This window comes from Tinamus guttatus, unplaced genomic scaffold (genome assembly GCF_059628265.1).
Source record: "Tinamus guttatus ecotype Peru unplaced genomic scaffold, ASM5962826v1 Tinamus_guttatus_pri_ptg000115l, whole genome shotgun sequence".
NCBI lineage: Eukaryota > Metazoa > Chordata > Aves > Tinamiformes > Tinamidae > Tinamus > Tinamus guttatus.
This window is the reverse complement of record NW_028288649.1, coordinates 1,710,405-1,731,632: the sequence shown is the minus strand read 5'-3', so window position 1 is coordinate 1,731,632 and position 21,228 is coordinate 1,710,405. Positions and strand designations below refer to the sequence as shown.

The window sequence follows — 21,228 nt, the reverse complement described above, 5'->3', positions numbered from 1 at the left end:
TGGTTCTTAGGTTCCCAGATCACACAGGAACTTTTTAGTATTTCATGATGTGCAATTAAGTATAAGGCAATCTCCTGGTAATTCATCAAATTAGATTCTGAAGTTCTAATGAATAAGATGCACCATCTTTATAACGTAATTTATGCTGAGAATGCTTTGTAGCCTTTTCTACAGCAACAAACTGCTTCTGACACCACAGAACTGGTTGACATATTCCAAATATATATTAAGAATAAAAATCGGGATTATTCCAGCTCTGTCCTAGAGCAGAACTGAAGAATTAAAGCAGATCGCTATGGGAAGTCTGAACTGTACATGTTGATACTCTTCCAGTTACGCAGACATCATAGTTTTTTTATAGCATTGAACTGCATTAACTAGGCACTAACTAGGGATGGGAGGGAAGAAGAGCACAACCTGAAAATGCAGTTCCCTCTGAGCTATTTCTAGCTTGATATCTGTTGTATGGTAAAATGTACAGACCAAGCAGCAGCCAAACAAAGAACCACCTCCACTCTGTGTGCTGGCCCACAAAAGGGAAAAATAAAAGACAAATAAGAAAGAGAGGATCCAGGGATGGGCAGGAGGACATAGTCCATGCTCCATCTGGGGGATAAGTCACTGAGAAAGGGATAGGGAACTGAGAGGAACTGTGCAACTGCCCCTGCTTTTTTAACTGCAAAAAAAAACCCCTGAGTGCTAGTATAAATAATAATAAAAAATAAAAAGAAAACTGCTCAGCAGCTACTGAGGAATCCCAGGCCCTTCCTCCTCTACAGAGTTTTGCAGGTTGCACAGTACAGGCAGTAGACCAGATCACAGAATGGTTTGCAATGTTTGCAATTTAGTCACTGAAAAATTAACTCAGGTTTAGTCTCAGGCTTCATAAATAAAGAAAATGTTTATAACTGAGTTAGAAGTGGGTGACTAGAAGGGCAACATGGGATTGTGGGAAAGGCCTGTCTCTTCCAGAGCAAAAAAATGGCAGGATTTTATAATACAGCTAAAGATTTTCTTTCTGAAATGAAATTCTTTTGAGACTTTTTTTTTGCTGAGTCAATGAATAACTACAGTAAGTGCTGCTCATCAGCATCTGCAAACCTGGCTGCCTGTTCCGCCGCCCATATGGGTGAACTTGGGAGATGTGGAATAAAGAAGCGTAATTTGCAATGGTTGAATGACTAAAGTAGAGGCAAACACTGGCTCCGTAGCTCTCCATGCTGCTAAGAAAGATAATCTTGTAATTTGTCTGGTTCCTCACTGACTGGGAAAGATGTATTCAGGTAAAATGCAGAGAATCAGCAACTACCCTGGGGACTGCATCTCCCTTGGGGTTCAAAGGCTGGCAGCTGGAAACAGCACAGGAACTTCTCCCTTCTCTAAAGTTGGGGCTTCACAGCTGCTGGAAGATCTAAAAAGTTGAGCTGAGGACTAACTTATTTGTAAAATATTTTAAAACATTTATTTTTCTTGCTTTGTTATCAACACTCTGAAAAGTCAGACATTTCTCTCTACTTACTTCTGTTTATGTATTACTTGCTTAAAATGTGTGCTCTCTATTGTATCAATGTACCATCAAACATCACCCTAACAAAAACAGAGGATGTTCTCAGTTTGTCCAGCTACACTGAAAATGATTCTGCTATTCTGAATGCACACATCTGGGGGCAGAAGAAACAAGCAACATCATCACATGTCAGGTAGTCTTAGTCTTCTGACACAGCACAGCTCACATGTCCTTCCTGCGCAGTTTCCACTGGGAGGGGAGGTGGATGGTGATGTTTGAGCCTTCTCCCAACACCAAGCTGTCTGCTTCAGCTGGATCTTGCTGACTTCCATTTTTTAAATTTAAAAAATATTGTTTAAAAAACATGTTTAATAATGTTCAAAATGTTTTAACATTTTAAAGCATACCACAGAACAGCTGCAACTGTTGGTGTGCAAGAGGCAGCCTGTACTCCAACAGTGCACTTAGTTCTGGTGGGTAAAGTTATTTGAACATTGCTGTCTGAAGGTTGCCAGAAAAAAAATAATACAAATTTGGGTCTCAGGCTACATCCTACTAGAGTGATGTCAAACTTGTCAGAAAGAATCAGCAGTAATGACTAAGTAGAGCCAATGTCTGAACAAGCACAAAGAGAATTTATCTTGCTGCTCCAGAGTGCTCCTCCATCAAAACTGTGCAGGGGTGGTATGATTCCTTTCTTGTAGAGATTAACTGGTGGCCTTTTAAGTTGCAGTATGATCAGTGAGGTTTCTGCACAGCTGGAAAAGTTATGTTATGCTCCATCATTTTGTAGAAACTATTTTTTTGCTCTAAGTGGAGTGTCAGAGAATAGGTCTACACAATGTGTGTCCATTTGATTCATGTCTATCAAAGTAGAAAAAGTAAAACCACAATAAGAAAAGACAACCAAAACATGCATAGGGTATTACTGTTTGATTTTAGCATGTTATACGAGACTGCTCCTAAAATCCTTATTCATATGAGCAGCCTCAATAACATTAATGTCAACTCTTTATGCAGTTCTGCTCCCTGTTAAAACTAAGAAGCTCAGAACTAATGCACCTAACCATCTAAAAGTAAATATAAAACGATCTATCCGAGATCCCTATGATTTTGAGGTGCTGTATCATTGAGCACACACTTCTTATATGGATACTATGTAAACGGTTAAAATTCAAGTGGGCATTAATGAGAAGCAAATGAGACCAATGAGTATTTGTTGAGCCCAGGAACAAGATACAAGGCTGGAAAACAACTAAGCTGTTGTCTTTATCCTCTTTTACTACCAAATTGGAAGACTTTCCCACATTTAGTTGGCTATTTTACTCAAACGTTTTTTAAAAAAAACAACCTATAAGGAACCAGACTATTTCATTTAATTTTATTACCTGAGCAAAAACCCTTGATGAGTACTATGCTGCCATAGCTAAGAGGGCCTTTGGTATCTGGCCTGCAACGCAGACAGGAAGAATCACCAGAGTCACCATCCTAGGAATAAACCCTTTGTTGTTGTTGTTATGTGTTTGCTTGGATTAAGTTTGTTTTTTCTGGTGCTATCTTTAATTGTGTTTGCTATGATAGTCTTTAAAAGGGCGAGACAGAAAATCACTCTGATACCTTCTGCAAATAAAAGACCTGGCAGTATTTTCTCAACAGATGTTAATAACTAACAGGTTGCACTGCTGTTTTTAACAGTTATTTGCCAAAATAAACGCAAAGCATCCCCACCAGTAAACCTGCCATTTAGAAAAGCACACCAAAAAACATTCACAGCTGGATGACCTTTTCACTAATATTCTTCCCTCCCCTCTCTACACATCAGTGGGGTTTGCAGAAAAATGATTAACTGTCCTACCACCATCTGTGCTCGGGTTCCATCAGCAGCCTAGGTATTTAACAGGATCACAGCCCTGTACAAACTAGGCTCAATTACTCTTTGCTGATTCATCAGCCTAGGTAAAGAACCTAGCAATGCAACAGGTAACAAAACACTTGAGGAACAATCAACACCTGCATAAACAGATACTTCGTGCCTCATCTCACCAGTGTCACTTGCTGACAAATAGAGGGGAAAAAACTGAGGCCAGCAACAGCTGCTTTACCTGAGGCAGTTGAACAATATTTTCCTACCTTGCCTGCTGGCAGACACTGCAAATCCAAGCCTTCTCCTTCTTCTGGTAAGAACTGCAGCTCTTGCAGATGTTGTACTTGCAATCTTGGCACTGTCGCTTGCTGTTGATAAGAAACGTGAAAGGGGAACAGCAGCGAATGCAGCAGTGCTCGTTGAACTTCTGCTGCTTGGAGAGGATGCTGCACTTGTTACCCTCTTCATCCAGCTTCTGCTTCATTTCACTAGAACAGAAATACAAAGAAAATTTCATTGGGAAATCTCATCTTTGCCTCTCTCCTCCCATATCATGTCATACTGTTAAAATAACTTTTCCTCATGTGAGACAAATGTCAGAAAGGTATATTCCAAGCCCAGAACTGGGGAGCAAAAGGTCCTCTGAGTAACCCATGGCCAAGCCATTAAAACTCTCTGTACTGTGAGCTAAAAGCAATAATCTCCCTTCATTCACTTCCACCAACACAACCCTCAAGAAAGCCTCTACTCCGGCTTTGCAGGGTGACAGTATCGTTTGAGAATTCATGGCCTATTCAGGAACATTTTACAAAACAAAAATCAGTCCATGAAAATTAAAAGGTTTGGTGCAGAGCAGTAAAAATACTCTAGATGAATACTCTAGCCTTGTAAACAAATCTTCTATACTTTTTTGTTCTGATTTGTGGGGCTATATTATTCATAAATAGCTCCAGTTTTGACAAGAAATTTAATTCTGTCTTTCATTTCAGAGAGATTAGGGTGTTTTACTAAGTCAGGAATCAAATGATGATTGCTTGTGAAAGGATCTGCAGACTCCAAAAGCTTTCTGTATTCTCATTTATATCAGAAGTGCAGTATTCACTAATTTGCAATCTCCATTTTATAGTAGTTTTGTTGTTTTGAAAATTAGGCAGTGCATTACATGCTCAGTAAGAAAAATACAGTCATAATGAATGTATCCAGCATGTACAACTACATATACATTGAGAGAAAAAAGATAACAGGATCCATGAAAAACATGCTAGACAAAGTACAGAACAATACTGTGCACATACATGCTTTAATTCTTTTTGTATAATGGAATTAGTGGAGGCTACCTCAATGTTTCTAGGAGCTGGTGTACAAATATATGTGCGTGTATATATATATAGATGTATATAACAGAATCTACTTATTACATACTTTTTTTTTTTCCAGAAACGGGCCCAAAATCATCTATAAACATCATTAAGAGCCAAGCCACTACTCTTTGAGCCTAGTGGTCCAACAGTTTTCCACCCACTTGGTGATTTCATTCACCCAGGCATTTTGTTATAGTTCCATCTGGCTACAAAATTATATGCTTTGATTACATTTTTCCTACCATTTTATAACAGCTTCCTGTTAGGTTAGACACATTAGGTTGTACTAGTCTATGAAACATTCTAGTAACCCAACAGCAACAAACCATTACAGCTTTACCATCTTCATTATATTTCTTTCCTTTTTTTTCTTTTAATTTTCATATTTGCCACAGTGATTTATCCTTATATAAACATTTACTACATTCCTCTCTCCATTCCCTCTCAATAAATGTCATTTTGCTCTCTCTGAAGAATGTTTCTTCACTCCCATCTGGTATCTCTCTACAACATACCAATGTTTCTTCCATCTTCTCAGTAAACTCTGCTATAATTTATCATTGAAGGTCACATCCGAATCATCTTCAGACATCTACAGAATCTCACTGAACTCAACAGCATCCATACCCACTTACAACAAGAAGTTTATCTGCACCAATAAATTCCATAGTTTGAGAGCTATCTATTCCCTACTTTTCTTAGAGTTATTCTGCATCTTGAGCACCCAGAATGTAGTTCTCTAAGTCTCTCAAAAGCATTATTTCTGTATCAGACACCACCACTATTTACTACTTTGCAACTCAGGATAGTGCATTTCTCACAGATCTAATCCTGTGTTTTTCCCCACTTGTGGTACCAAGGTAAAAGATTAGTTCATTCCCATAGCCAAACAGTTCTAAAGGGATGAAAACTAAACTCCTAGCCATATTGACAACCTCCTCATCCCAAGTACTTAATTGTACATAAAAGATCAGTAAAGGAGAGAAAAGTAATCAACAAGGCTCCTTTCACAGTGCCTACTGGCTTGACCTTGTAAAACAAGATTCATTGCCCCATCAGTGTACAGTGGTAGAGCAGGAAATGATGACTCCAGTACCACAGACCTACATAGATTTGCACTAGAATCAGTGTTGTTACTGCTTCACTGTTATTCACTTTCCCCAGCCCGCCCTGGCCCTCCCCATGGAATACAGACCAGAATAAGCAGCAGAGCATGTTAAACAGTGCAAGAAATCATAACATCAGGACTGCACGCGTGCTGTCATAAAATGCAACACAGAGACTCTGCTCCCTCTTTGCATACAGGCGAGATGAGTACTATGGCACACGTGAGACCTTCTACCTGATTACATTGGCCTTCAGATTTCTTCAGTGCTGAAAACACTTTTCCTTTGGAGCAGCAGCTCCAGAACCCAACTGGGCTGGGCCGACCAAACGTTCCCATCTTCTCCACAAGCACAGGGAAGCATGCAACCCAGCACAGACAAACCTGCAGGGTGTCATGCTACACCAAAGTTCATGAAACATTTCTCCACATCCTGCAACAAACGCATCGGTCCTAATATGTCACAAGAAGAAAGCAGAGGTTTTTGTCAAATGTATCGGGCCATATCTTGTTTTTAGGTGAATGCATTGTATAAAGTGGAGGAGGGAAAAAAAAAAGTCTCAAAGCAAGAGGTCTGCATTATCTTGATCTCAGAATGAATTCCTCCTGAACTCCATTACTTAACTCATTATTTTCAATAGATATGCATGTGCATCTCCTGTAGTCCACTTCCCTAGCCCAGGCATCTTCATGCTTCCCATGCTCCTTGTGCATAGTAAATACTGTCCTTGGATACATGACAGACTCTGCAGTTCAAATAGTTCAAAAACTGCAAACCACACATTTTCAAATAATTAACACAATAAAGGTCAAAAAATACCAGCTTGCTATTTTCAGTAAATTTAAGCCTAACAAACAATGATTTTCCTAAGTACAGAAATCATGTGCAACATCTATGACTTTTTTATTTTTTAAAAACAAAGCCTTAAAAGATAAAAATCACAAAATGCTTCTACTGGATAGAGACAATATTTTGACAGACAAAAGAATGTGGTTCTCCATAAGGCAATTTATATTTAACATGATGTGTAATGCCAGTGGATTTTACATGAACAATGTTTGCACTTTCTGGAGACAATATCACATCGCATATTACAAAACAGGCAAACCTCTGCAAACAGGCAGGAAAATATTGCTAGCACCTTCACCTCCCAATTGCACACATATTCAAGGTAGTCCCTTCAAAGATTTCAGTATCTGTAGCTATTGCTATAGTAACACAAATATTTAGCAAAGACTCAATCTTCTCATTTGCAGTCTTCATAGCAATCTTCCTCGCTAAAATTTTCAGATTTCTCACAGTTAATGCTCTTAACTTATTCCAGATGCTTTGTATTATGGTAATGTTTCTGAAAATTTAATAGCACACTGTTATTTTAACATATACAGGACTATGCAGTAATGAAATGAAAGCAAATCAGTAGGCAACAGCAAATAATATAAAAACCTTCTAATCTGGTAAATTTAGTTAGAAAAGAATGGTCTTTACTTTGCAGCTGCATTTATAGTCAAATTTATTTAGCTTTAATGTGTGTATGCTTGTGAGCACACAAATATATGCATATAGACAAACTTCATTATTCAAATGAAGGTTGGAAACCTTGCCCACACAGTACCCTCCAAATCCCTTCCCCATGAAAACGCCTTACTCAATCTATCCTTGAAAAAGAGCTACACAAGAACAACGAGAGCCAGGTTAAAAGACTAGACCAAAATAAATCAAACCGATCTGGCCAGATGCTCTCACATCTGTATGTATTCCAGTAATGGCTCCTCAACCCCTCAAGTCGCACCCAGAACACAAACAAGCTAAATACAGTGGAGTTTCCCACCAAAGAAAAAGCAAATGGGAATTTCACAGATCCAGAGTTTTCAATCCTCTTTTGGGTCAATGTGTGACCTCTGCTTTTTCCCAGTTAGGTATCTATCCGCCTGAAGTACAATCAGAGTGGAATGTTTTTGGTCACTGGTAAAAGAATTAAAATAACCCAGAAGTTTGGGAAAAACTGAAATTCACTGAATTCAGGAATAGAATTGAGATATATTTTCAGATAAATATTTGGCCAACATATGGAAAAGTTGAAATGACTCTTCAGTGCCTTTGAAATGATATATTTTGAAATTTTAAAATGGCTTATTCTGCTTTGAAAGCAACTTTTCCTCATATTCTTAATAAAGAAGTTACAAATGCTTTATATCCTTCCCCATGAATTCCATGAAAGTTGTGGCACAGCAAGACACAGTGTAGTTGAATAAGGAGTCAAAAACTATTCATTTTGTAACTACAGCTGGAAACATTCCAAGAGATAGTCCGACTGTAAGCTTTTATTCAATGCTAGACTAAACTAGGGATTTTCCTCAGGGAAACAAACAAACAAACAAAATAGTAGTAACTTTCATAGATGCTGCTGCTGCCGCCTTGCAAACACTTGCATTTCATTCAACTCTTTCTTCCCCCACAATGCTTCCAAATTAAACCAACACTTTGCCAGGTGATCTTCCTCCTCAGTAAATGTGGTTCAGAGTTACCTATTGGCTGGACTAGCCAAACAGGGATAGGCCTTCTGCTAACTCCCACTCTGTAGAGCAGTACCGATATACAGGCATCCGGGTACAGATCAAATCTGCCTCTGCTGCACGACTGCCAGTGATTTAGTACGTAAGAACATCAAAAGCAGAACTTTTGACTTATAGCAGAACAGAGATGCATGATAAAAAGCAAATATTAGAATAACATGAAGCTCCAATCTTTCCTCCAAAAAGGAAGAAAAAAAGAAAGAGGAAAAAAAAATACAAAGCATAGGCATCACCATAAATGCAGGACCTCAAATGCAGGACCTCAAAACTCACATAATTTAGTCGTCACAAAGGAATATCTCTCTAACCGAAATATCTGTTAATTAAGAACAACTAATGAAGTGCATATAATTAAGCTCCAAGTAGAGGAATTTTCTCCAATGGGAACCATAACACAATAATTCTTATTAATTTAGAGATTAAAATTCTGACACTGCTGAATTTTATTTATTTTTACTAATAACTCAATTACTCAGTTTAGTTCCATACATTTAGTTGCAAGTATGTGAAGAGTGACCAGCTTGGTGTTCTGGGAGTAGGACAAAATCACACAGAATGCAGTAAAAATGCAGTAAAGAATGCAGTGAATATGCCTCTGACTTTAATTGAGATTTTACTGCTGAGAGAAGGGAAAAAGCATGACTATGTTTTCCACAAATATTCCATAAATGTGAAGGTGCTTTCTATTTGAAATGTGTCTCTCACCATCTCAACAGCTGGACTTGGGTGCAGGAGGATCACAGACACATTTTTCTGCACAGTCTTCAGTTACGAAAAGAGGGAGAAAGGAAGCTTCTTTTACTAAAAAGTGAGGGTTATGAAAAGTTACAGAAAACCCAGAGACACAATATTTGCTCCTTTGGTGACACGGACATCACAAACAAAAGGGTTGTTGCAGCATAGGCACTGAGGCTTAAACTACAGGTTGCACATGCATGCTAGTCTGTTGTCTTGCAGCTGCTTTACAGCATTAAAACGGGTGAGGTTTTCTTCCAACTGCCTGAACAGTTATTTTTAAAAAGCAATTACAATTCACTGTTTGTTTGTTCACTTTGGAGACCACCACACTTTCACAGCATGTTTACATATATTGTGGCTATAGTACAAACAACCTGTTAAAGGACAAGTCACAGTCAGTGCCTAACATGTCACATTGAGGGGCAAAGGTAGGTCACAACAACCGAAAGCCAAGTATCCCCACAAGCAGAGGCTAACGAGGCAATCGATCAAGTGTTAGCTGTCCACAGATCCAATTGGCAGCCACTTCTGTTCAGCTACAAGTAAGTATTTGCCTTGATTTTCCTGAGGTAGCAGCATGACTTTTTTTTTTGTTTTTTCCACATATGTAGTGTTTTTTTTACCCAATCTTGTACTGCATTCCTCAGCATCTTTCAAGCTACCACTGTAGGTTGAGGTTGCAAATATCAGTTACTACTGCAATATGTATAAATCTGACATACAAAAAAGGAGTAATTTGGCATTTACTGCAAACCACAAAAACATCCTAAAATCTTGACTGTCAGCCAGTTATTTTTATTGAGAAAAACAATTGCACCAATTCCTGCCTGAAGCAAACGGCAATTACATGAAATGTTTTGAGAGCTATAAAACACAAACTGGAACTCACAGGCACTTAAAATCAAGTAGCCTCCCCTTCAGCAAAAAGGGAAAAGCTTTAGAGGAATTCAGTACACTGGCTATATCTATGTAACTACAAAAGCAGAGAAAACAAGCTCAGAGAATGATTGATGGTTAATATATCAAAGCAAAGCAAAGCTTTACTTAAAAGGAAGACAAAACAAAACAGTTCTGACTTGAGAAGAGCTACTGGTTCATATATAAAGCATGATTCACAACCAATAACCAATTCAGAAATAGCATTTTTTTTTCATTATCATTAATAAAATGCAAGCATGCCTTGCAAAAAACAATCTATGATGGAGAATGTTGCTTTAGCTGAGACATTTCCCCCTTGCATGGAGAACTGGTGTGGCACCGATTACCTTCATTACAGTTCATTTAATGACCAGTGCCACCAATACAGTCCCTCTGTGTCCAAGAAGTATTTAAGACATTTTGCATAAACTGTTACGGGTCCTAGAACTCTCCTGATTTCTTTTCATCTGTTTTATTTTTGTTGGAGCAGGTGTCTTCTGCTGACAACAAATCTACACCAGAGATGCAGAGGCTTCAATGATAAACAGAGGTCATAATTTGTGTTACTCAATCACATTTATCTGCAGAGATAGACTGCAGAAACCAGCTTCATGCTAAAAACGCTTATCAGGAATTCACAGGCCATGTGGTTTGGGTCTATACTGTGATTCTGCACCAATGACTGCAGAAAGGAAATGCAAGAGCTTTATGGCACATCCATACACACGTGTACAGTCCTGTCCAAATTACATAAAGTACTAAAGTACTAGCTTGCCTAACACCAGCATGCTCTGCAAAGCCAAGGATCTCAAAACACAACACATGGTGATTTCCAAGAGAAAAGAATGAGTATTTGATGATCAGCCTTCATCAGTGAATCTAGATCTTACTAGCTGCACCCTAGTCTCAGGATGGCAAACTCAAAGATGCTCAGCTTGCTGGAGCTAAAATAATACAGTTCAGTAGCAGCGACAGGGCACCAGTGCCACTGTTTGTAGTAGAGGTATAAAGTCAAGAGAAAGTGAGGAATGAAGCAGGACTAGCTATGGCCATAACCAGAGCTCTTCCTTCATTACCAATATAATCGTCTCTCTACAAGTTTTTCTGCGTTTTAAGAACTGGGGGGCCACCCAAACCACCGGGAATTCTGATCCTAATCAAGAATAAGTGCTGAAAATGGGAAGCGAGTATTAAGGAAATACTCAAAATATCAAAGTAAAAGGAAATGTGCTGAAGTAATCTTAATTTCCTTTAAACTGTGCACAGCTGAGAAGCATCTTCAAAATCTTTCCAAAATTCTTCCATGACTTGAATCTCTTCAAAACTCTAAATGATAAAATATTTACTAACAAGAGGGTGCAAATTCCCCAAATTATTATTTAATCAGAAGAACATAAAGTTTATCGAATATCAAAGAAATACATATGCAGGAAGAAAAGCAGCAAATCATGTAAATTGCAAAAACATTTTAAAATATGCATTATGTGCCTACACATTTATTTGTATCCAATTATAATAGCCAAAACTCAACTAAACCCCTGAGAACATGCAACTCTAAGGAAATCTTGTGATGTGCTCAGCAGAGCACAAATAAGTCAGCTTTTAGCTGAGAGGTTTATGTACTAAAAAAAAAAAAAAACAGTAAAACTAAAAACGGCACCTAATTTTATTTATGGCCCTGATCTTCACTTTTAAGATTGATGGGAGCTTTGCTCTTCCCTGCATTAAGAGCACAATATAGAGTCACCTACAACAAAAAAGCAAAAGCGGGTGACCTAATATATGGGTGGTGTCAGCAAAAGATTCACCTTTTCTAACATGTCAATAGTACCTAATACATTAGACATGGCAAGCATGAAAGAAGATAAAAATAACAGCATTAATTTTAATTAGTATGTTGGTTATTTCTAAGAGGCTCATGGTATCTCAGTGGCACACCTCAGTGTCTCAGGCCAGGATATACTATTAGATCAAGCCATAGAAAGTGGATCTTTCAGGCTAGTTATGTAATTCAAAATAATCACGCTATCAAAAGTTCCTTTCAAGTCAGTAAAATATTTCATTTCAGCCTGCGTGTATGTCTGTCTTTAACCTGGACATGCATTCATATCAAAAGAGACCATTTAGGATTCAACATTTTCCTAAGGATGTTCTTCCCAGAGCTCCAGCACTTTAACAACAGCCTTGCAGTTTGTTTACTTTCCTCTAATACCCTGCATGTTTGGAGGTCAGCAGCTGACTGTATATATGCCCACGAAATGCATAAAAAATTTAAAAATAAACAAAAATTAGTCCTGTTGTTGAACCAACAATATCAAGGATTCAAATACGTACTTAGAACCAGATATTTGACAAAAATCAGCTTTTACTCCCCTGTTCCTTTGCTGTTCCATATGGGGCCAGGCTCACTGCAGAGCTTAACAACTGCTTTAGGGAGAGATGGAGGGGCAGAATATTGAACTGTCACTCAGAAGCACCAAATCTGACACTAGGAAAAATTTGAAGTGATACAATACTGATATCAAAAGTATTTTTCTGAAAGGTAGAACAAGTGGACATTGTGCTTTCCTAACAGCTCGAGCATACAGTGTCCTGCTGTTTCTGTACTCGCTAAAGCAAGTGGAACTCGAAGGGAGAAGCTGCTTTAACTGTTACTGCACACTACCAGAGCGACTTGCTATTATTTGCCTTCCCATCAACTCTCTTCCTGTTTTTCTATCGTTGGCTAATACAGCAATTCATCTCATAAAACTACTACACAACTGTTCTTATGTGGAGCGTCATGCTGGAGCACCTGAATAGAAAGTCATGGCAACTGATGCATTTCTGCAAACATCAATATTAGTTAGGAATATTTCCTCAGTAACGTTTACCTCATCTTAAAATAGGCCATCCTAACCTGCAACGACTCTCATTTTAGTTCACATTTCCATGTGCTGGGAACATAAGAAGAATCACATAGGTCTCATTACAGGCTTGCCTCTGGAAATAAATTTCACATTTGCAAAATGCTCATTAACTGAACCATTGAACAACACAGACCGTCTCTCCTGCATTTGCACCCATAAGAATTTTAAACCTGATTACTAATGACTACCCCACATTATAAATCATTTAGAAGCAGGAAAAACTAGTAATAGAAAAGTACACTTCTATCCTCCAAACTTAACATTTTAAAAATTAAAATTTCCTCTTTTCCAGCAAAATTCTCCATCTTAGTTAATAAAAAAATGTCAGTCTTCCTTTATAAAACCCCTCTGTCAGTCTTACAAGCATCTGTGCATTGCACTATATTGACTAGAGAGCACCTTGTCTTGTGAATTATTTTTCAGCAATACAAGTATTCATCACCATGCTGCAAAGGTGCCAGAGCATCTAGCCTAGCAATTTATTGTTAAAAAAATCAATATTGTTCTGATATAAACCATAATTTTTCCATGCAAGTCTATATCCATTCTCTCCAAGCATGAGACATACAGACACCTGATTTACAGTACATAGTGGTCTTATTGCTGTTATTCAGTACTGTTATAATTTCTTCCATGTTTGGATATATAAATGGCTCTTAGGAGTCACGCACACTGAAACTCAGAAACTTTTACACTTCCTAAAACTGAATTTCCCTAATTGTTAGTTTTGGTGAGCTGTTTAAACAATTATCTCCAACAGCTCCCCCATTCAGCCTCCACTTAAAACCCAATCCCAGAATTACGTTTCGCCCATCTCATTCTTTTGAAACGCACATAATCAAAACCTCCTATCACCATTACAATAATATGTCAAGTCTCTAACAGACTTTAAAGCTTACACATGTATTCATTATCTCTCACTTTGATTAGTGAACCTCCTCTTTCCTATTCTTAGCATTGCTTCCTCTTTATTTTCGTATCTTTCAATTCAGTCGCTAACTGTAAAGTAATAGATTTCAGACTTGGAAAGTAAATACAGGAATAACCTTGATGGACTATGGTCCTTCAAACACTTCTGTTTTTTAAGCAGATGGCCAGAAGATCGCATGAATGCGGGAAGCTCCCCCCTGCATAAACATTCTTATTCTTTAAAGAGTGAAACTTAACACTGCAGCTGCTCAAATCCATAAAAGTGTTTTAAACTCTCAGAATATTTTGCTTGCCTGTTTCTCCTAAAATCTTGCTAAATCTGAATTTCAATATTACCTGGAACAATGAAATCCATAGTTTAGCCGTGCAGAAAATATTTTCAGATATCTTTTGTCAATTTGACAATGGTACAGCTGTTATTAAAAAGTGAATGCAAGAGGGCTATATTCACCATTCCCAATCCACCATCAGAGCCTGACACAAAGACTTTACCTGCATGCTTGCAGGTACCTTTGACTCTACGTAAGTAAATACTTACTAAACACTCTTTCTTCTAAACATTTTGTCATATGTTTCCAAATCATCAATTAACAGGCTAAAGAAAAGAAATCCTTTAGTATAAAGTCCCACATGCCTCTTGACAAAGGTGAAAATTCATTGTTTGTTCCTTTACCTTTATTTCCATAAGTTTCTAATCTGTAAGACCTCTTCATTTCTAATCTCCTGGTAGCATCTTGGTATTTACCTGACCTTTTTAAAAGGGATTTTTTTTTTCAAAAGCTTTTTGGAAATAAAAAGAAATTAAACACTATGGAGTTATGTAGAGAAAATAACAAAATAAGCCACAAATAGAAATTTCCAAACACTCGGAAGAGTTTTCTTTCTGCATTTATAGTATATGTTAAGTCTACTTTACATGTTTTAATAAACATTCATGATTTAGATAAATCTATTTATCTAAATCATAACAAAATTCTGCATCTCATTACTAATATGACACCAGAGAATGAGATAATTTTGTTCTTTCTTCATTTCCTATTATATGGAGATGGCAACATTTACCCAGCCTTCTGTAAGAAGACGCCATCACATCCTCAAGTGATACATGCTATAGGAGGCACATTACAGATGCTTTTATTTTTTTCTTTGCAACTAAAAATAATCACATAAAAATTTGAAAATGTGATTTACTTTAAACATACTATAAGATTTTTTCCAAATCTATTATTATTTTGCAATTTCAGGCACTATTTAGTAACTAATGGCTAATATCACAAATAGATAAAAACATTTTTACTACATTAATAGAACAACAGTATTCAAGGACTTTTCAAAACAACAGAAACACATATGAAACCCACGGCAAGCTTGAAAAAAAAAATGGGAACACGAATGCCCTCTATGCCACTTACAGTTGAGTTCCGCGGTGCATCAAAATGTTTTGTTGGAAATCAGGAAGGCAAGGCAACGACAAGAAAATCTCCTGAATCATGGGCATACGCATCAAACTTTCTTTCAAACTTACTATTGGATATTCCTAAACAGAACTTTATCTCCCTCAAAATTTAAGATGACAAGCCTCTTTCCCACACACATTTAAGTTTCTACTAGAAAAAATATTTGGCCATCAAAATTTTTTTAAAAGATCACCTTAAATTTCAGAAGCCTCATTTTGGGCTTCTGTATAGCTTGAAATAAATGATTTTGTGTTTGCATAAATTCCTATTTGTGATCTCAAGGTCCAGTCATGACCTTTGCACATCTACAAAGCAACAGGACTTACCACCATTTCATTAAAGGAGCAGGGTAAGCACATTTTAATACTCTCCAAGAATGGCTGAAATTACTTGCGCAAATACAGAACATTACCATGGAAAAAACCTTCAAGATCACCAAGTCCACTCATAAACCCAACACCACCATGCCTGCTAAACCGTCTCGCTAAGCGCCTCATCCACGTGCTTCTCTAACACTGCCAGGGATGGCGACTCCACCACTTTCCTGGGCAACCTGTTCCAACGTTTCAGCACTCCTGACATGGATTTTTTCCTAATATCTAACCAAAACCTCCTGGTGCAACTTGAGGCCACTTCCTCTTGTCCTATCTGTAGTTATTCTGGAAAAGAGATCCACCCCACCTCACTACCACCTCCTTTTAGCTAGTTGTAGGAAGTGATAAGGTCTTCCCTGAACCTCCTCCAGACTAAACAACCCCGGCTCCCTCAGCTGCTCCTCATGAGGGCTGTGCTCCAGCCCCTTCATTAGCTTCGTTGCCCTTCTCTGGACACACTCCGGCACCTTGATGTCCTTCTTGTAGTGAGGGGCCCAAAACCAAACACAGAAGGATGATTACTTCCCTAGTCCTGCTGCCTCTGCTGTTCCTAATACAAGCCAGGATACTGTTGGAATTGTTGGCCACCTGCAGCAGAAAACTGTATGGCTTCTGGAGAATATAACTTGGTTCTGATTTCCATCTACAGGTTTTGCATCTTCAGACATCACACCAAACTGGAAGAACAACTAGCAATGGCTCTGTCATTTTTTTGGTTCCAAAAAAATACCTGCTGTTAGGTTGAGCACTCAGCTCTGTCATCCACGATTGCAACAGCCCATCAGGTGAAAGGAAAGTCCTATTTCCAAAGCGTGACATACTGTAGGTACACCCAGCATACGGGGTGCCTTACTGCACTAGGTTGCTGTTCTAGACAGGTAATACAGTACAGAGAACCATGCTGGATAGATACATAGAATAATATGCAATTAGTATGTGGTTTTGTGTGTATACACACACACAAATATATATACACAAACACATACATATAAATTCTAAATTAATCAACACTTAATGTAACATGCTGCTTTGCTGCTGCCCTGGCTTTAAGGGTAAGAAGAATTTGGGCAATTTTTGTCACTCAGCTCCTAATTTTTTTTTCCAAATTATTTTGTACATTCATCCAACTTGATCATGGCATTATTTTTTTTCCATTATTAATGACACAGTTCCTAAAAGAAATCCATGATAACCTCATACTAAGGAAAGTGATTTTTCCCCCAGTCCATTTTTAAAAAGTAATTAATTCATGAAATAAATCACTCTTAAACTGCTCGACATTAGTTTCCTCAAGAGACTCCAGGGAGGAACGCATCAAACCCTTTTTGAAATCCAAGTGCAAAACAACAACTTGATCAACTAATCCACATGCTTCTCTGCTCATTCAAGGCTCTTTATTCAATTTGCAAGGAGCAATTCCTCAAGTACCGACTTCTCTCCAGTATTAGTGGTGTGAATATCATCATCTACTTTATTAATTTTGTCATTCATTCAGCACAGAAGTTGGACTTCTTGGTCTATAGTTCTACCATTCCTGCATATCCTTTTAGAAACCAGCAGCACATGTGAAAACCATGAGTTTTCCTACAACCAAGAACAATTAAAGAGACAATTTGCTATTACAGTTATATATATATATATATATATATATATATATATATATATATATATTTAATTCCTTTGGACCTGTGAGCAATTGCCATCTGGTTCTGGAGGTTGATTTCTGTTGTTTTTACTGATGTGATCTAAAATTTATTGTCATTTCTGATTAAGGTAGACTCTCACACAGTGAGACGGGCTCATGTGAAAACTATCCTAAGCTCTTCTCTAAAAAAAATAAAAAAATAAAAATTCCAAACATTAACTAGTTGCATTCATTGCATTCATTAACTAGTTTTATCTTCCTGGAGTGCTCCATTTCTATCTCCTCTTTAAATAGCAGACTCACTAGAAGACTCTCTGAAAAGCTTCCTGCTTCTGATAACTCTGTGAGAAATCTTCATTTGCATTCATTAATTATTCTTCCAGCCTTTTCACAAAGTGTTTTGGGCTCCTAATTCACACACATTCTATCTCCTATGATATGTAAAACCAAAATAAGCCATCAAAATGGATTCCTAGTTGGCTCCAAAATGAAACTTCACTCTCACTTCAAATCTCTATGTTTGAATAAACAAAGGTATAGTTAATACCAACAGTCTCATTAAAATCGTTTATAGGGTGGCTTACATATCCAAATTATTATTTCAGCTTTTCTGCAAATTCAGGCAAACATTACTGAATCAGTAAGGTTCAAAACATGCTTTCCAAAGCTTATTCCATAAAGCAGCTAGATTTGTTTTCTGCATGAAAGTATGAACAACTGAAGCTGTGTCTAAGTGTTTTGTTCAGTTTTTCACAACCTAAGTGGACATCCCAAGTGCTGTAGGAAATTCTCATCTCAAAATAACCACATTCCAACATAAAATGCCAAAAATATTTCAGAAAGAAGTAATTTACCATTTCTGTTGGTGCTAAGAGAAGGGTACCATCACCTACCCAGGAGATGTCAAACACATGACTGGAGTAAAACATGACCATGTGTTTGGGTAACATCCTGAAGTCATCCAGAACCAATGATAAGATGAATACTAGCAGTAACGAGCAATGCACTGCTATTTTTTAATTTCTGTGTAATTCACTTTAGAACTCATTAGGCCATTTCACATAGGATGCAGAGCTGCTGCCAATTTTTTTTTTTGACCTCCTGATTCCTGAGCGCAGCCTGTAGTTAGGGAATACTATGAAAGCAGATGCCTCTGCTTTCCACTAGCAGTTTTACCGAGTGCCTCAATTTACAATTAAATAAGCAAGAACACAAGTGTTCTTGTAAATGACGCAGTGCTATTTCTTCTTCATTATTTCACCTGTAAATATGATTATTTCACCAATAAACCTCATTAACTGAGGTCCTGTACTACAACACCAAGAAAATAAAGACTGCAAATAATACTTTGCAGGTGCTCTTGATTGTTTACTGTAATGTTCTGCTACATTACCCTCTGCAGAAAATTAAGTTACATGCTTACCCTATGAATTTTCTCAGCTGCCAAAATGCGAAAGAAGGCTGTTACATGAAATAAGCTAATTTATATGAAAGGTTATCATTAAGTACAGATTAGCAAAAGATATTTTAGTTTTACTGGCTTTCATTTGCAAAAGAAAACAGCAACAATATCTGCCATTACTAAGTATTCTATGACTTACTTCAGTAATATTTGATTTTCTTTCTGTGCCTGCAAGGAGGCAACACAAACATGTAATTTAACCATCAAAGTTTGAGGTGAAAATTCAATTACAATATTAATTCCATTAATCTGACACATTATAATTTGGACAGATTTACTGTAATGCTATAGAACACTTCCTAGCACTAGAACGGATTGAGAAACTTTTCCTAGAAAATCTCCAACAGACTTGCAGTGTATATAACATCTCATCATACCAAAAAGGTGCCAGGGGCCTTGTGAGCTTTAAATGAAAACTCTCAGATCACCCTATTTAACAGGATCATCTCCCTGAATCTACCTGAGCTGCACTCAAAGAATGAATCAAAAAGCAGGTTTAATACACAAATGGGTCTCTCCTTCCCAAGCCTTAGCTCTTCCATCTCAAATCTATCAAACTGAGCCTCTTTATGACAGGGAACACTTAGCAAAACAGCCTAAAGGTGGTTTTGTTGTTATTTTTAACTATGTTCTCATGGGAAATGTCAACTTCCATCACTTTTGCAAAATGGTGACACCAAAAAGAATGTTGTTTTTCCCATTTCCCCCACAATTATGCTATTTAACAATTATTTAAAACAGTAAAGTATGTATAATACACACAGAGTGCAAAGTGACGACTCTTCCACTGCAAGGTACCACATATAAAATTCTTACATGTTCATGAAGTGAATCAAATTAGAAATATGTAAGTCTTAGCTGCAAGTGTCTGAGTATTTTTACAGAAAGCTGAAGGAGCTGCATGTGGTGCACCAGATAAGCACACACACCACTTTCTTTTGACTGGTGTGTAAATTTATATTAGGGCTAATATAAGGACCAGACAGATACATCAGCTTTCAAAAAGCTGTTGATTTTTTTGGCAAGATTAACTCAAAGCTTCTCCTTTCTAAATGGGTAATTATTTAGAGAATTGATGCTCGGACATGGCACATAATCAGTCAAAATGAAAACGGTTTCTTAGGTGTATTTTAGAATCTTTTGTTTTATCAGAAGAGGTTTCAAGTGTGCAACAAACAGCTCCACCTACTGTCCCCAAATCAATAAAAGCATTTCCCAGATCTTCCTTTCCAGGCTGTGGGAAGCATTATAGGTCTCTCACAACTTCAAGTCCTCTCTGTTCTTTAATCATGAAGGGCTACACCTGAAAAGCCTCAATCTCAAAGCAAAAAGGACTAGAGGACTTATAGTCTCCCACTCTGCACGTCTTCACATCTCTGTTAGAGAGCTGCACGGCCATCCAGCCCAGAAAAGTAGGAAAAGCTCCCGAGTGATGGGCTTTCTGGCCTCATGCCTGCAGCAGGAGCTTGCAAGAGGAGGCAGAGATGCTCCCCTGGCAGTCCCAGCTCCTTGACGTCTAGCAAGGATGGCAGCCACTGGCAGTGTCTCCGAGTGATGAAAGTAAATTTGGTTGAAAATTACTAAAGTGGTACGTACCTACACCAAATCAAAGCTTGATGCAGTGTGTTAGGGAATTTTCCGAGTTTTGATACTTAAGATTCTTGAGTGCAAGAGGAAGAGAATTCAGAAAAAAGAAAGCAACAGTTGGCTCCAGCTCTTGTCTTCTGCATGACAAGAAGAGCAACACAGTACCAAACCCTCTTAACTGAAAGGGTAAACTCATTTAATCAGCCCTAGGCTTTAGTAATTTCTCAGCTCTGTTCACAGAATCACAGAATGGCTGACGTTGGAAGGGGCCTCTGGAGATCTAGTCCAACCCCCCTGCTCCAGCAGGGACACCCAGAGCACATGGCACAGGCAGGTGGCATCCAGGCAGGTTTGGAATAACTCCAAAGAAGGAGACTCTACAACCTCTCTGGGCAGCCTGTTCCAGGGCTCCGTCACCCTCACAGTAAAGAAGTTTTTGCTCCCATTGAGTTTGAACTTTGTGTGTTCAGTTTGTGGCCACTGCCTCCTGTCCTGTTTCTGGGCACCACTGAAAATAGTCTGGCCACATCCTCTTGACACCTTCCCTTTAGATATCTGCACACACTAATAAGATTCCCTCTCAGTCTTCTCTATGCTGAACGTGCCCAGCTCTCTCAGCCTCTCCTCACAAGAGAGATACTCCAGTCCCCTACTCACCTCTCTAGCCCTCCACTGGACTCTCTCCAGCAGCTCCATGTCCCACTTGCGCTGGGGAGCCCAGAACTGCACCCAGTACTCCTGGTGCAGCCTCACCAGGGGCTGAGTAGAGGGACAGGATCCCCTCCCTCAACTTG

The 21,228-nt window shown here is 38.2% G+C and overlaps 1 protein-coding gene across 2 annotated transcripts in view; it reads right to left on the bottom strand.

Moving 5' to 3' along the window:
• MYRIP (myosin VIIA and Rab interacting protein) overlaps positions 1-21,228 on the bottom strand; it is a 176,952-nt gene that overhangs the window by 103,210 nt on the left and 52,514 nt on the right. For both annotated transcript variants that reach the window (XM_088521089.1, XM_088521087.1), the window contains exon 2: positions 3,638-3,859. In XM_088521089.1, coding sequence (XP_088377215.1) covers positions 3,638-3,859 — 222 coding nt within the window. The remainder of the gene's footprint in view (positions 1-3,637; positions 3,860-21,228) is intronic.